Below are 14,129 nucleotides of genomic sequence, written 5' to 3' on the forward strand. Positions count from 1 at the left end.
TATATATTCTTTTATTACATATATAAATTTATATATATTTAAATTTATAAATATTTAAATATATATATTCTCTTATAGTCATAGTTTAAAGTAATTGGTAATTTGATTATTTAAAAGCAAAAACTGTTAAAATCCCGCTGAAACTGAATGCTACAATCTACATAAGATCAGTTAAATAAACTATGGTTTTTTTTGGATTTAGCAAGTTGCAAGTTGTATCAAATTTGGATTTTTTTGTCTCTTTTGAATTCTATTACTACAAAATTTTCTTGATTTTAATCCAAGCACTCTTAAGCCGTGGGGAAAAAAAGCTAACAGGAGCGGAGGGCTGACTAATTATAATCTATCTGGATAATTTAGGTCCCAAATCATTCCTTTAAAAAAAATTTTTTTTTGTTCTGCCTGAATGATTCACCAAATATTGAACTGAACGTTTGCCACATGCACATACCTTTCATGGTGCACTTGAGAATATTCTCCTACTTTGCCCACAGAGAGGACCTCACTCAGCTACTAATTCCTAATATCAGTTTCTATTACCCATGGCATTTCTGCTATCTGTTCCTGTATCTGTGATCTGAACTGTCTTCCAGTTATTCTAAAGGACTTCCCTCACACACTCAATTCCTCAACCTATTCCAACTCAGGAATACTCATTGGTTGGTTCAGCAGAGGAAACACTATCCGACCCTCCTGCCTGATTGAAATAGGACTATACTAATTCTGATATAGAATCACATAGCCAAAATGATTATGAAAGGCTTATCTTTTAGCTAAAATAGTTGCCAATAGATAGATATCTATATTAACAAACTGGTGCTGCACAACTCTTATTAGTAACCTATTCTAGGGTCACATAGTACTTCATGGAACTTAAGAAATTATCTAATAATAAATGGGCAAAATATCTACTTTTTTCCCCCCGGAAGGTTCATTATTGTAAAACAAAACCAATGCTCACCAAAATTTTAACTGGCTTCAGCACTTTTCTAGTAATGACACCAGGGGCTCTTAAACGAATGGTTTCCAAAATACACCATTTAATTAGAGGGAGTTTCTTCAAGTCATCCTCAGACACTTTAATCTTATCTTTACCTGGAAAGAGAATTAAAAAAAAAAAAAAAAAAAGATGGACTTAAAGAGGCCAGAAAATGATTTTATGTAAGCTATTTAAGTTAAATACTGTCTCTGATATCAGGTGTTAATATTATTATTACTTTTGCATACCAAGTTTAGTAAGTTATTGACTCTTTTTACCATTTTCTTCTTACCAAGATAAAATGTATGGCATATAAAACTAAACCAATGTTGATTACTGTAATGTAATGGATTGGTATCCAACCTTCTCACAGTCCTATGGCTATCAGATGACTAAGATAGTCCCTGTCAGAAAGATGTTCAGTTTTTACTCATTTCATTGTTTCTTGTCCAAGTTCTCATTCCACTTAAGGAAAGAGCAATAAAAGATCGGCATCAAAAGTACGAAGTAAGAGATATGAGAAGCCACCTGACTTACTACTTCTGTCTCTTCCCTGCTGATTTGTTTTTGTTTTTGTTTCTTAATCATACATTTCAGAAAGCCCAAAAAGAATATTAGGAAAGGGGTGATGGGACACATGTATTTCATCTGGAATGATGAGCTCTCTAAACACAGGTACATCAAACATTCCTACTGTAAGTTGCATACCTTAGCTAATATTTAGATTGAAGTCACCTGGAAAAGGATTGCGGTTGATCTTTCTATGGACCAACATATGGTCAGGGCCTTCAGTCAAATGAGACGGTTTACTTAATGATATTTCAAGTAAAATATTTACATTTTGAAAATTACTTTAAACAACTCAGCTTTCAATTTTGACAGTATTTGCTTAATAAAAGTCAACAACATGGTCAGTTTAAGTCAACTTTCGCATTTTCCTCCCAACTGTACTGGGCATGAGTGGATGAGAGTGGAATGTGGGTCTCCAGCCACATTTCTCTTTGACTCTGGATGAGGCTTGTCCTAAAGCCAGCCCATCATGCAGAAGAGGGCCGGGTGGGTGCTGCCTGGGAAACCTTCTCTGTCAGTACAGGTGGAATTCCTGAGGAGTCAGAAGCAAATGTTTCTGGTTAGTGGAGTCTGGGAACTAGGGTTTTTGAGCTTTGGTTCTATTAATTCCCATAGGGACGTCTATACACGCCATTAAACTTGACAGATTTTTGAGCACTGAGCAAGAGCCAGGAGTTGAGTCAGGCTCCACCAGGGTTACAACAATGAAGGCATTCTCGCAATACACTCAGTCTAGGAGGTAAGAAACGAACACACAGTTAACAGGTACACCATGCAGGCAAGGAAACCGTTCTATGAGATATAAAATATTTGAAGATAGTTAAAAGCAGGGAAGGTATTGAAATGCAGGATAACAAATTTTAGAACATCACCTTAAAAATGTATGAGGGGATCTGAGTTTCTTTTAGAGTATACTTGAGTGAAAAAAAAAAAGAAAAAGAAGACCATTGTCTACATGGCAGGTGACCGACAACCTATTAGAAAACTAAGGAAAACTCTCCAAGGGAGAAATGGCAGATGGGACTTTTAAGAACAGAAAATTCAACTTTATGTCATATACTCAATTTTAAGTTGTTTCTGGCTAGTGTGTAATTTTCCCTTTCCTTGTCCTATATTTTTAATATTTTAATAAAGTCAGCTAACACATACCTTAAGTTAACACTTGGGGAAATAAAGATCTGGGTATGTCCAGGAAGCAATGTAATATGGAAAAGAGGCAGAACTGCAGAAGGGAAAAGAGCGGAAGTGGAGAAATCAGGAAATGCGAGACTGGAAGTCAAGAGAAACTCCGAGAGGCACAGGCCTCCACTTCTGGCCGCCTCCATCACTTCTCCCGCCAAAGATCCCTAGAACTCTGGGAGGGAGTTCAGACCAATTTCACCTTTATCTTGGAAACCAAGGTGACCCCAGCAAATGAGGGCCCTTGCCGAATGGACATTACAAATAAATTAGCAGTAACCTACAATTCAGATTCTAAATCTTACTTTAAAAAAGGTTTTTCTCTTTAAAAATCTATTTAGAGCATCTACATTAGACAAATTCACCAAACAATCCCTCTACTTATTTTTTGTATTTTACTTTACTGAAGCTATAGGATACAGAAAATAAATATTTCTCTAATTGATCAAGGATAAATGACTACCATGGGTCAGATTTTGTGTTTGAAATCAGATCTGTGTGACTCCAAAGTGACCAACCTATTATGAGACAGGCATAATTCTGGCCTTGAAAAAGTTTGGACTCTGTTAATAGTGATGTTTCTGACCTTCTTTTGGAGAAAAAATTTTTTATGAATTATTCTTAGGAGACTAATTGAATTATAAAGTGCAAAAAAAATGTTTTATATTATACAATAAAGAAACAAAAGCTTGTTCTGAGTTGAAAACAAAATCTATTATGACCTACAAATGTAGAAGAGATGTAGACTACACTTGGAAAATAAATGTTTTGAAAAAATATTTTTAGTTTCTCAAGTTCCAGTGTGATGTAGGAAAAATAAGGTAGTATTCTCAGACTAGACAAAGAAAAAGAAAAAGATGCTGTTTTCAAACAACATCTTTAGTTTAGAGACCTTTCTTATTATAACTCTTAGAAATAGCTCTGTACCCATACTGTACATATTTCAATGCACATCTGTGGTTTGTTCTTCCAGTGTTTTGACTCTAAAATTAGAAGGCTCCACTTGGAAGAATGCCAAGGTAATCATCAAAAGGGCTAGGGCCTAATGGAGATGGGGACCAGTACAAAGGCAGCCAGGGAAGAAACTATGGGTGATTTGGGGAAAAATTCAGAAGCCATCTGTTTAATTCTTGGCACAAATGCAATAAAAGTCAAACCAAATCATAGGATATTTGAAACCAAATAAAAGGATGAGTCTTGAGTTCAGAAATAGCAAAGAATGTTTCTAAAATATTCTGTATAGTTTTGGGTTTCCGCAGGCATGATGACAAGCATGTTAGAACACAGTAACTGTAATTTATATTTGTTAAGGATATATAATAGATCAAAATTCTACTACTTCAACCATTTATTCACTCAATATATACTTGCTTCATATCTGTTACATGTTAGCCCAAGCATAGGTGCTGTAAGAGATAGGAAGAAAATAATACTAATTTATCGACCATCTAATGTCACCAATATGTCAGACCACTTCATTTATTCCTCATCACAATCTGCCAGCCATCAAGTTATCATGTGTCCAAGGAGAAGCTTGAAAGTGTCAGAGCAGCCTTCAAACCTATGTCTGTCTACACTAAAAGCCCTTACCCTTGCTCCCTGGGTCCCAGTGCCTCCCCTGAGAGGAGAAACGAATAAGAAAGACACAGTCACTGTTTTAAAGGAGCTTGGACATAAGGACACAAAATAATATCTGGATACAAATAACTATAATATAAGTTTCATAAGAGAGGATTTGAGTCTCAATGGCATTCATCCCCTCTTGCCTAGGGCTGGAGTTTCAGCTAAGCCTGGAAGGATGAGTAGCACTCACCCAGGCAGAGAGAAAAGTAACTTAAATTCCAAAATTAATTATAAAAATATGATTTCTTGGACCTAAAAGAAAAGGAACATGAATCAAACAGGATCACTAAAGTAGGTCCTTTGTTGAGAGATGACTCCTCTGTCTCCTTCATATTTCAAGCTCCCTCCCCTTCACACACACACACACACACACACACACACACACACTTTATTCAATAAATAAATACATAAAATACAAAAATTCTGTTCCTATAGTCCTGAAGTAACATTATATCAAGATTTAACTAATCATTTTGGGAAAATAACCCATGTTTTGCGAAAAAAAGGAGAATGACAGGCATTTGCCGAGTCATTCATACCTTTTGAGACATAATTCTGAGGAGATTGAATCAGAAGGTGGGGATGAATACTGAGGAGGCCCTGTGGTTCCCCACAAATGAAAGACAGGTGTATATCTACCAAGGGACACACAGAGAAGTGAAGCAAAGAATATACTCCACGGAAATTTAATGAGTGCATCCCTACACATTCTACCACCTCTTTCTTTATTTTTGAAAGCAGGGATTCTCAGTTCTGTTTGCTGTTCTATACTGTGAGGTTGTCTTCCTTCACAGACGTTGTCTTTCATATTCACAGAACAGCTTATTTAAAATGTTTAAAATTAAGGTGTGTGCAAAGGGTCATAGTACACATGAAGGACAGTGAACTGGGATAAAAAATGCATGAGATAAAGGTTGAAAAATAAAGAATCTGATGTAATAACCTTAAGCAATGATTCCTACCAAAATTTGGTCGTGAAATTTGCTTCCCAAATTTTATAATAATTTTGCTAAAATGCAATATCAAATAACAAAACTTGGTGTTTATACTGTTATTTGGGGAAATGATGTAGCAGCTTTGAAAAAATCCAGCATTTCTATGATTTCTCTTAAAAAGCAATGAAGCAGAGACATCAATTGCTGACAGAGAATAACAGTAGGAAACTAGTTTTCTGGCGTATTTTCTCAAGCAGAGACCTCAAGATAAGCTCCTGAAAAAAAAAAGTCAGTTTTTAAAGAACAGAGACAAAGCTAAAGAGAAATAGTAAATAAAGAAGTTACAGTAGTCCAGAGGAATATAAAAGAAGTATCTTACATCCTTTCCTTCATTTCAGGAATTAAAAAAATTTTGAATATGATAAGTAATGTTCAAATATTCAATTAAAAAATTATATCTCTATTCCAGGGATATTTTCATATATTTACAAAACTGCTGTTTTCTTCTAAGAAGAAACCTACATTCACTGGAAAAGGTTAGCACATCTCAGAAAGAGTAAGAAAGGATAAAATGTCCTGAAGTAGATAATATCATTTACAATACATTTTATATGTCCAATGATCCTATAACAGTTATTTATAGGCAATGAGAATGTACTGGTTACAAATTTCTGGAAATTCTTAGTGAGATGAAAATTAGTTTGGTGACTTGTCTCCCAAAAGGAGACAGCAATAAACCCCTTTCTGCAATGTGAAATGTGAAAATGTGAAAAGAAATATTGTGAAACTTTTAAGATTCTCTCTAAATGTGAAAGAAATGTGAAAAGAAATATTGTGAAACTTTTAAATGTGAAAAAGAAATATTGTGAAACTTTTAAGATTCTCTCTTTGTCTTTAACTTTTGACATTTTAATTATAATGTGTCTTGGTGTGAGTGTCTTTGGTTCATCTTGTTTGGAACTCTCTGTGCTTCCTGGACTTGTCTGTCTGTTCCCTTCACCAGGTTAGGGAAGTTTTCAGCCATTATTTCTTCAAATAGGTTTTCTGTCCCTTTCTCTCTCTCTTCTCCTCTGTGACCCCTATAATGTAAATGTTAGTATGCTTGTAGTTGTCCCAGAGATCTCTTGAACTATCCTCATTGGTTTTTATTCCTTTTTTCTTTTTGCTGTTCTGATTGGGTGATTTCCACTACCCTGTCTTCCAGATTGCTGATCCGTTCTTCTGCATCCTCTAATCTGCTGCTGATTCCCTCTAGTGTATGTTCTATTTCAGTTATTGTATTCTTCAGTTCTGACTGGGTCTTTTTTCATATCTTCTATTTGCCTTTTCAAGTTTTCACTGAGTTCATCCATTCTTCTCCCAACTTCGGTGAACATTTTTATGACTATAATTTTGAACTCTTTACCTGGTAAATTGCTATCTTTGTTTCATTTAGTTCTTTTTCTGAGGTTTTTATCTTTTTCTTTTGTTTGGAAGATATTCCTTTATCTTTTCATTTGCCTAACCCTCTGTGTCTGTTTCTATGCATTAAGTAGATCAGCTATATCTCCTGTTCTTGAAACAGCAGGCTTATGTATAAGGTGTCCTGTGGGGCACAGGGGTGCAATTCCTCTTGGCCACTAGAGCCAGGTGCTCCTGGGATGTCCCACATGTGTGCTGTGTGCATCCTCCTGTGTGGTTGGATTGCAATTGTGCCCTGGCTGGCTATGTGGCTCTGCTGTGACTGCTGTGGGTTCATGGCATGCAGGGTGCCCCCCTCCGCCCCCCAGAGGTGGAGCCACTTTGTACAGTTGCTGGGGCCAGCTGAGGCCACCTGCCAGGTGGGGCAGGGGCCGCTTTGAAGGGGCTGACTGGGGAGGGTGGGATGGGCAGGGTGGGCCCTCAGGAGAACGCTGACGTGGGGCACATGGTGTTAGCTAGTTGATGGAGAGTGACAGAAATGTTGCCTGCCACTACTGGGCCAGATGGTGGAAGGAGAGGTTAAAAAAAAAAAAAAAAAAAAAAAAAAAATGGCATTGGCCAGTGCCTTCAACCCTGGAGAAAATTCCACCAGATCCCTACCCCCCAGCACTCACCCCCAAATTGTTCAGGGAACCTCCTGCAGCATATGACCCAGGTACCCCTCACATTCTCCTGCCTCTGTGCTGGTACTCAGAGTAAGTGAGTTTGTGTGTGCACCCTCTAAGAGCAGAGTCTCGGTTTCCCATAGCCCTCCAGCTCTCCCAAGTGTAAACCCCACTGGTCTTCAAAGCCAGATGTTATGGGAGCTCATCTTCCCTGTGCAGGTCTCCAAGCTGAGGATCCCCACATGAGCTTGGACCCCCTCACTGTGTAGCGGGCACCTCCGCAGTTGTGATATCCCTCGCACATGTGGGTCACCACACTGGGGGTATGGGTTCTGTCTAGACTGCATCTTTGACCCTCCTACCCACCTTGACATGGCATTCTGTTTACGTTCTTAGTTGTAGAAAATCTGTTCTGCTAGTCTTCAGGTCATTCTCAGAGATAATCACTCTACTTGTAGTTGTGATTTTGGTGTGTCCATGGGAGGAGGTGAGCTCAGGATCTTCCTACTCTGCCATATTAATCTGGAACCCCTAAATATTTCTTTGATAGAGAAGAAAGGTGTACTCTTTGGGTTTTATTCCTTATAAAATACTAACTTCCTTTATTACTATGCATATCCATTACTGTACATGTCCACTACTGAACATGCTCTGTGAGACAAAATTCCATAAGAAAGATATTAAGTTAAATTTATTTTTAAAAAATCAAGAGAAAGAAGATGAGAGTAGATGAAAGATTATGAAGTATATGTTAGGCTGTGGAGTTACATGCTTTTTAGTTCACTGCTGTTCCCTATAAACTGACTATAAATATAATCTCCCAAATGACTGCAGGCTTCTAGAATATTAACTCATTGCAAATGTTGACAGTTTAGAAACTTTTGCCTCAAGAATATGAAACAAAATAGAAAAGTGACATTTTTCCTGTAATTTTTTTTTATCTTTGAAAGAAAAGATTCTGAATTTGCTTTTTTTGGCAAAAGGTAAGCAAATAAGGGCCATGATGATCAATTATTTGTCCTGTGCCAGTCGTGTACTCTTTTGTTATGGCAACTTATATAATAAGTTTTAATATCTGGTAGGGCAAATATGGCCTTACCAATTTACACTTCGATTAATCTTGATTTCTAATCACACTTATTCTTCAAAAAAATATTTAAGTCATTTCGTTAATTTCCTCCCCCACCAAAACCATTGGAATTCTCCTTATAATTAATTAAATATATATTAATTTGAAAGTGGTTGACATTTTCATGATATTAAGCCTTCCCGTATAGGAACATGATATGCGTTTTTCTTTATTTAGATTGTTTTTTTTTAAATATGTATATTTTTAAATGCTATAGTTTCCTCCCTCTAGGTCCTGTCCTCAACCAATGTCTTTATGTAAGAGAAATACCAGTTAAATAAACAGGAAGGACAGACGGAAAGTGGAAAGGAAGACTTAAAAACAGCTTAAGGTATTTGTGGGGGATACAGACTGGGAAAAGCAGAGAATAAGCCTAGAGACTGTCCATGGACAGTGAATACGGGCATTAGGGCTTTAGGGGCTGCAGCTGGAGCCTGGCAGGTCGCAGCTCCTTCAATTCTCCCTCTCTAGTCACCAGCTTCTTCCAAACACCTCAGTGATTTCTGAGCTTCCAGCTCTGGTTCTTCGGACTTTTCTCCAGGGGTGGCTATGACTTTTTGTCATCTGAAGGATTTAGGATGAATTTTGATTATCAAAGACATATATTCCTATTGTTGGGGAAAGCAGGTCTCATGTTCAGTCTTTCAGCCCCAACTCAGCTGCGGAAGGGTGGGCCTTGGGCCTGGAACACTTCCTCACCAAGAGACAAAGGGCCCACACAGCCTCTACACAGCCTGTGCCAGGTGCATCACCTTGTGTGGGAATATCTTTCCTTGTTTCAGGGGCAGAGAGTACTCTTCTGTCTCTGCTTAAAGTATGTGCAGAATACGGCACCTGTCCAGCCCCACTGTTACAGCAGCCCTCCGAGGGAATGGGACAGGGTTCCTTCCACTGCGGTGTGAGAGGGGTGCGCGGTGGCCAATTTCCCTGCATCGCCCACAGGGAGAGAGACATCCTGGCGATGGGGGACTGACACCCACTCCTGAAGCTGATCTTGCTCTCTTTCTTCTCTATGTGAGTTTAGCACTGTTGCATCCAGTGCCTGACAGCATTGTGTTTTCCTTGGAAACTTTGATACCAAGATGCAGTGAGCAGACGTGTTGAGTCCTCCCCTGGGATTGATAACCAGTGCACGGCACTCTGCTTGACACCTACTGAAAATTATAAGCAATAACCTTTCGGAGGTAGACCCTGATCAGCAGCTTCAGTCTGATGCTCATAACTACAGACCAAGAATGAAAGAGGCGGCTATAACAATGCATTGAGAACGATACCAAGGACTACAATAGTGCTCAGAACAGGTTATTAAGATGGATGGAAGACAGAGTCAAGAATCAAAAGACTGACCCTCCCCACCCTTTCTTCCATCTGTCGACGCACATATAAAAATATACCAAATCCCATTCAACCATTTAGAGAAAAGATTAATGCCACTATACCAACACAACCAAATAAGATACTCCTCTAAAAAAATAGTACCCTATGTTATTTGCAGAAATATTTCTTTCATATATTAAAAAGAGATTATCAGTTTCTCTACTACTAGAATATAAAATGAAGCCTGCTTCATAATTATGATGGCTTTTTCAAGGAATAAAGGACATAGTCCAATTTATGATAAATAAAAGGTAGAGATATTGATGAAAAAAGACAACAATGGGTAAACAATAACAGGTAAAATCAATTTTGATCTAGAAATACCCTTTCTTTATAAACTCTGCATAATAATTCTAAATTTTTGGATTGTGTTCTCTGGAGAGATGTCGACCTGGTTTGAATACTTTTATCTCATTATTTTCTAAAGAGGGAAAAAGATTATCCAAATGCCTGAATAATTCTCCAACAGAACACTCAGAGAAAAGAACTGTGTCTGAATGAAAAATGTAGAGAATAAACAAAGCAGATTAACTGTGCTACACTGGGGTGAGATAGTGAAAGACTTAATAAAATGAGAACTGCCAGAGTAGGACCGATCTCTAAGCTTGTAAATAATCTATAGCTATCAGAGGTATCTCTTTCCACCTACTGAAGCTAGGCAATAAATGAAGACAGAATGACTTCACATAAAATCTCCTGGGTTACGGTGTCACAAGACACACTTCAAGTATTATAGGCAGAAAATAATGGAAGGAATGTAGCCTCCTGGGAAACCTCTCATGGGCCAGATATCAACCACGCAAGTTTCACCCATCTCTTTGTGCCTGGATTAGCGGATTGGAAAGTAACCAGTTGTGAGCTCCAGAATGACACCATTTTGGTCATTAAGGCCAAGGGGAAAAGAAGACAAGAAAGTTATATATTTGGAGTGGGTTTCTGATGAAATCTCCTGCATTTATAAACACTTTCTTAGGTAATCTACATATATTCTCCAAGGTCAATGGATGAGAAGAAAAGCTCTGGCATAATTTAATGTTTTCTGAGTTTATTCCAGGATTTTTAAAAGCTGGGCTAGCAGAGGCAAATGAGGCTATGTAAGAAATTTCCTGTATCATATGCCAGAGCCTCCAAAATCTCCAAATTAGGTTCATATTGCCCAGCTAGGAGTGGGAATGGAGAGAATTTTTTTAAATAAAATAACTTTTCTCCATTCATAACGCCATTGTAGTGGCCTTGGCTCTGCTACTGATCTCTTTCTTCAATATTTTGGTCGATATGTGGCATAAGGGCCAAGACTCTATCACAGACACAACTTTGGCTATCAGCCATCGAGCCCTGGCAGGCTGCAGAGGGGTAACAAGAGTGAGCTTCTTCAGTTAGCTGGAGGGACTCAGGTCTTTAATATGCCATGATGGAACCTCCAAGGATGTTGCTATGGGTTATCTAGATGGTACTGGGACACATCCAAGTGGATAAAAGTTGAATACATTATAACATGGGTAAGAGGTGACTACAGAGAAGATTTCAAGAATAAATGAGAATGTTTAAATGCAACGAAGTAAAACTGATGAACTAATTTAAATAATGCAAACAACATGGAATTTGCCTAGAATATTATCATAGGATCTGAGCCTCTTTTATCACTCTGTTAGTTTTTATGCTTGTTTATAATTATGAGCAGAGACAGAATCTTTTCTCACCAGTGCATGGTGAGTGTAGCCATTAAGTTAGTGTCATCAGGTATAATAGCATCTGGTCACTTGACAGTGTTGGTCTGTCCCCAGGCGGGATTGCTGCTAAATCAGAACACAGTGGTGTCAAGAAAAGTTATTGGTTGGCTCTGAGTAAATTTTCTCTTTTATCCAAAATCACACAATTAGTGAGTGACAGGATTGAAAGTCATGAATCAAATTTCTGACTTTTATCCAATGAAAATTTTGTAGTGTGTCTTTTATGATCCACAAATCATGATTTGATGTAAGACAGGAATTGTTTCTATGCAGGTGCATTTCTGTTAACTAACCTGATTCCTTGTAAATTAACAGAAAAAAATTTACTAATTGTTCCCTTAAATAAATGTGCAATAAAACTGAACGGCCACTAAAAAACAAAAACAATACACACATGCAAAAAAAACAACACAAAAACAAACAAGTGTGCTGTATATGCTACCCTAAATTAACACAAGAAGGTGAAAAGGGCCAAATGCAACCAGTTAAAAAATTTAAATGCATTTTAATTTGTTTTTGTTTGTTTTTAAGTTCGAATGACCTTCTGCTGGTGGGCAGATACTCACAGTGGGAATCCTAAATTAGAAAAGAAAATTGCTTGAAAACACAGTCTAAATAGGACCCAAATGTTAATGCCTGCGAGAATTCTGTGAGAACACAGTGAGGCCACACCTGCAGTCTCTAACTCAAACCAGCTCCTCCTCTAGATATGTACTTTCTAACGCCTAACCATCTTCAAGTCCTTGCTCAATATCACCTTTCCAGGAAGGCCAACTCTGATCCAATGATTTAAAGCTACCACTTTCCCCCCATTTCTGGCACCCTTGATCCTCCCTAACCTGCTCTGTTTTCTTTTTCACATAGCATTTATCAACATCAAATATTTTTGGCGTTTACTCATGCAAACAAACAAACAAGCAAGAACAACAAGCAGCAATAATAAGAAACCCTGAGCAGAGAGAAGAATTTGATTTCCAGAATTACCACATTATATTATTTTAAATGTCCAGCTTTAAATTGGACAAAATTTAAAAATTGTAAGACACATGACAAAAAATATGACATACAACAAGAACATATAGACCACACAGGGAAAAAGCCCTCAATAGAAATTATCCCTGAAGAAACTCAGATATTGGATTTACTAAAGAAACACTTATAAATCAGATATTTTAAATATATTCACAGAATTAATCATGTCTAAAGAACTAAATAGAGAATATTGATAAGGAGATAGAAATTATAAATAATAAAGATTGGAACAGAAATAAATGAAATAGAGAATAGAAAATCAATAGTAAAAATAAGATCAAACAAATCAATAAAATCAACAGTTAGTTCTTTGAAAACAAAATTGACAACCCGTTAGCTACACTGACCAAGAGAAAAAGAAAGAGGAAATAAATTACTAAAATTAAGAATGAGGGAGATGTTTTCCTAGTGAGCTTACAGAAATAAAGAAGATTATGGGGAAAACTATGAACAGTTGTATGCCAACAAGTTAAATAACCTACATGAAATGGATAAACTCCTAAAAAGACACAAACTCCAAAACTGACTCAAGGAGAAATATATAGTTCTCACTTTGGCAGCACACATACTAAAATTGCAAAGATACAGGGAAGATTAACATGGCCCCTGTGCAAGGATGACACTTAAATTTGTGAAGCATTCCATATTTTTCTGGTGATGTAATGTACAGCATTGTGACTATAGTTAATAATACTGTATTATATATTTGAAAGTTGGTAAGATAGAGTAGATCTTAAAAGTTCTCATCACAAGAAAAAAATTGTAACTATGTGTGGTGATGGATGTTAACTAAATTTATTGTGGTAACCATTTCACAAATATATACACATATCAAATCATTATGTTGTACATCCAACATAGAATAGGATATTATATGTCAATTATATCTCAATTTAAAAAAAGAAGAAATAGATAATCTGGACAGACCTGTAACAAGTGGAGAGATTGAATTAATCAAAAACTTCTCAAAAAAGAAAATTTCCGGACCAGATCACTTCACTGGTGAATTCTACTATATGGTTACAGAAGAATTAACATCAATCCTTCACAAACTCTTCCAAAAAATAAAAGAGGAGGGAAATACTTCTGAAGTCATTCTATAAAGTCAAAATTATTCTGATACCAAAACCAGGCAAAGATATCACAAGAAAGAAAACTATAAATCAATATGTCTTATTAATATAGATGCAAAATTGCTCAACAAAGTACTAACAAACTGAATCTAGCAACATATATAGTCATATGTTTTATATGAATTATACACCATAACTAAAAATTTATCTCAGGAATGCAAGGGGGTTCAACATCTGAAAATCAACTAACCTAAAACATCAACATACAAAATATAACATTATACTAAGTGAAAGAAGCCAGATACAAAAGACCAAGTATTCAACAGCAGCTTTTACCCTCAGACTTATTTTATAAGGAAGTTGGGCAAAGTGTCCGGGATGGGCTCTAGCGGTGAGTATTGAGGCTAGAGAGATGCTGAGTTAGAAATTCACTAAA

The 14,129-nt window shown here is 36.9% G+C and overlaps 1 protein-coding gene and 1 non-coding gene across 5 annotated transcripts in view; one reads left to right on the forward strand and one right to left on the reverse strand.

The window, feature by feature from the left end:
* The window catches only part of CYP39A1 (cytochrome P450 family 39 subfamily A member 1), a 67,984-nt gene that overhangs the window by 25,433 nt on the left and 28,422 nt on the right, over positions 1–14,129 (reverse strand). For all 4 annotated transcript variants that reach the window (XM_068557681.1, XM_068557677.1, XM_068557678.1 and 1 more), the window contains one exon: positions 962–1,095. In XM_068557681.1, the coding sequence (XP_068413782.1) occupies positions 962–1,095 (134 nt within the window). The remainder of the gene's footprint in view (positions 1–961; positions 1,096–14,129) is intronic.
* Positions 13,165–13,271, forward strand: LOC137774369 (U6 spliceosomal RNA). The gene has a single exon (XR_011075890.1). It is a non-coding gene; the product is annotated as a U6 spliceosomal RNA (small nuclear RNA).

The sequence above is a fragment of the Eschrichtius robustus genome, chromosome 12 (genome assembly GCF_028021215.1).
Source record: "Eschrichtius robustus isolate mEscRob2 chromosome 12, mEscRob2.pri, whole genome shotgun sequence".
Classification (NCBI taxonomy): Eukaryota; Metazoa; Chordata; class Mammalia; order Artiodactyla; family Eschrichtiidae; genus Eschrichtius; species Eschrichtius robustus.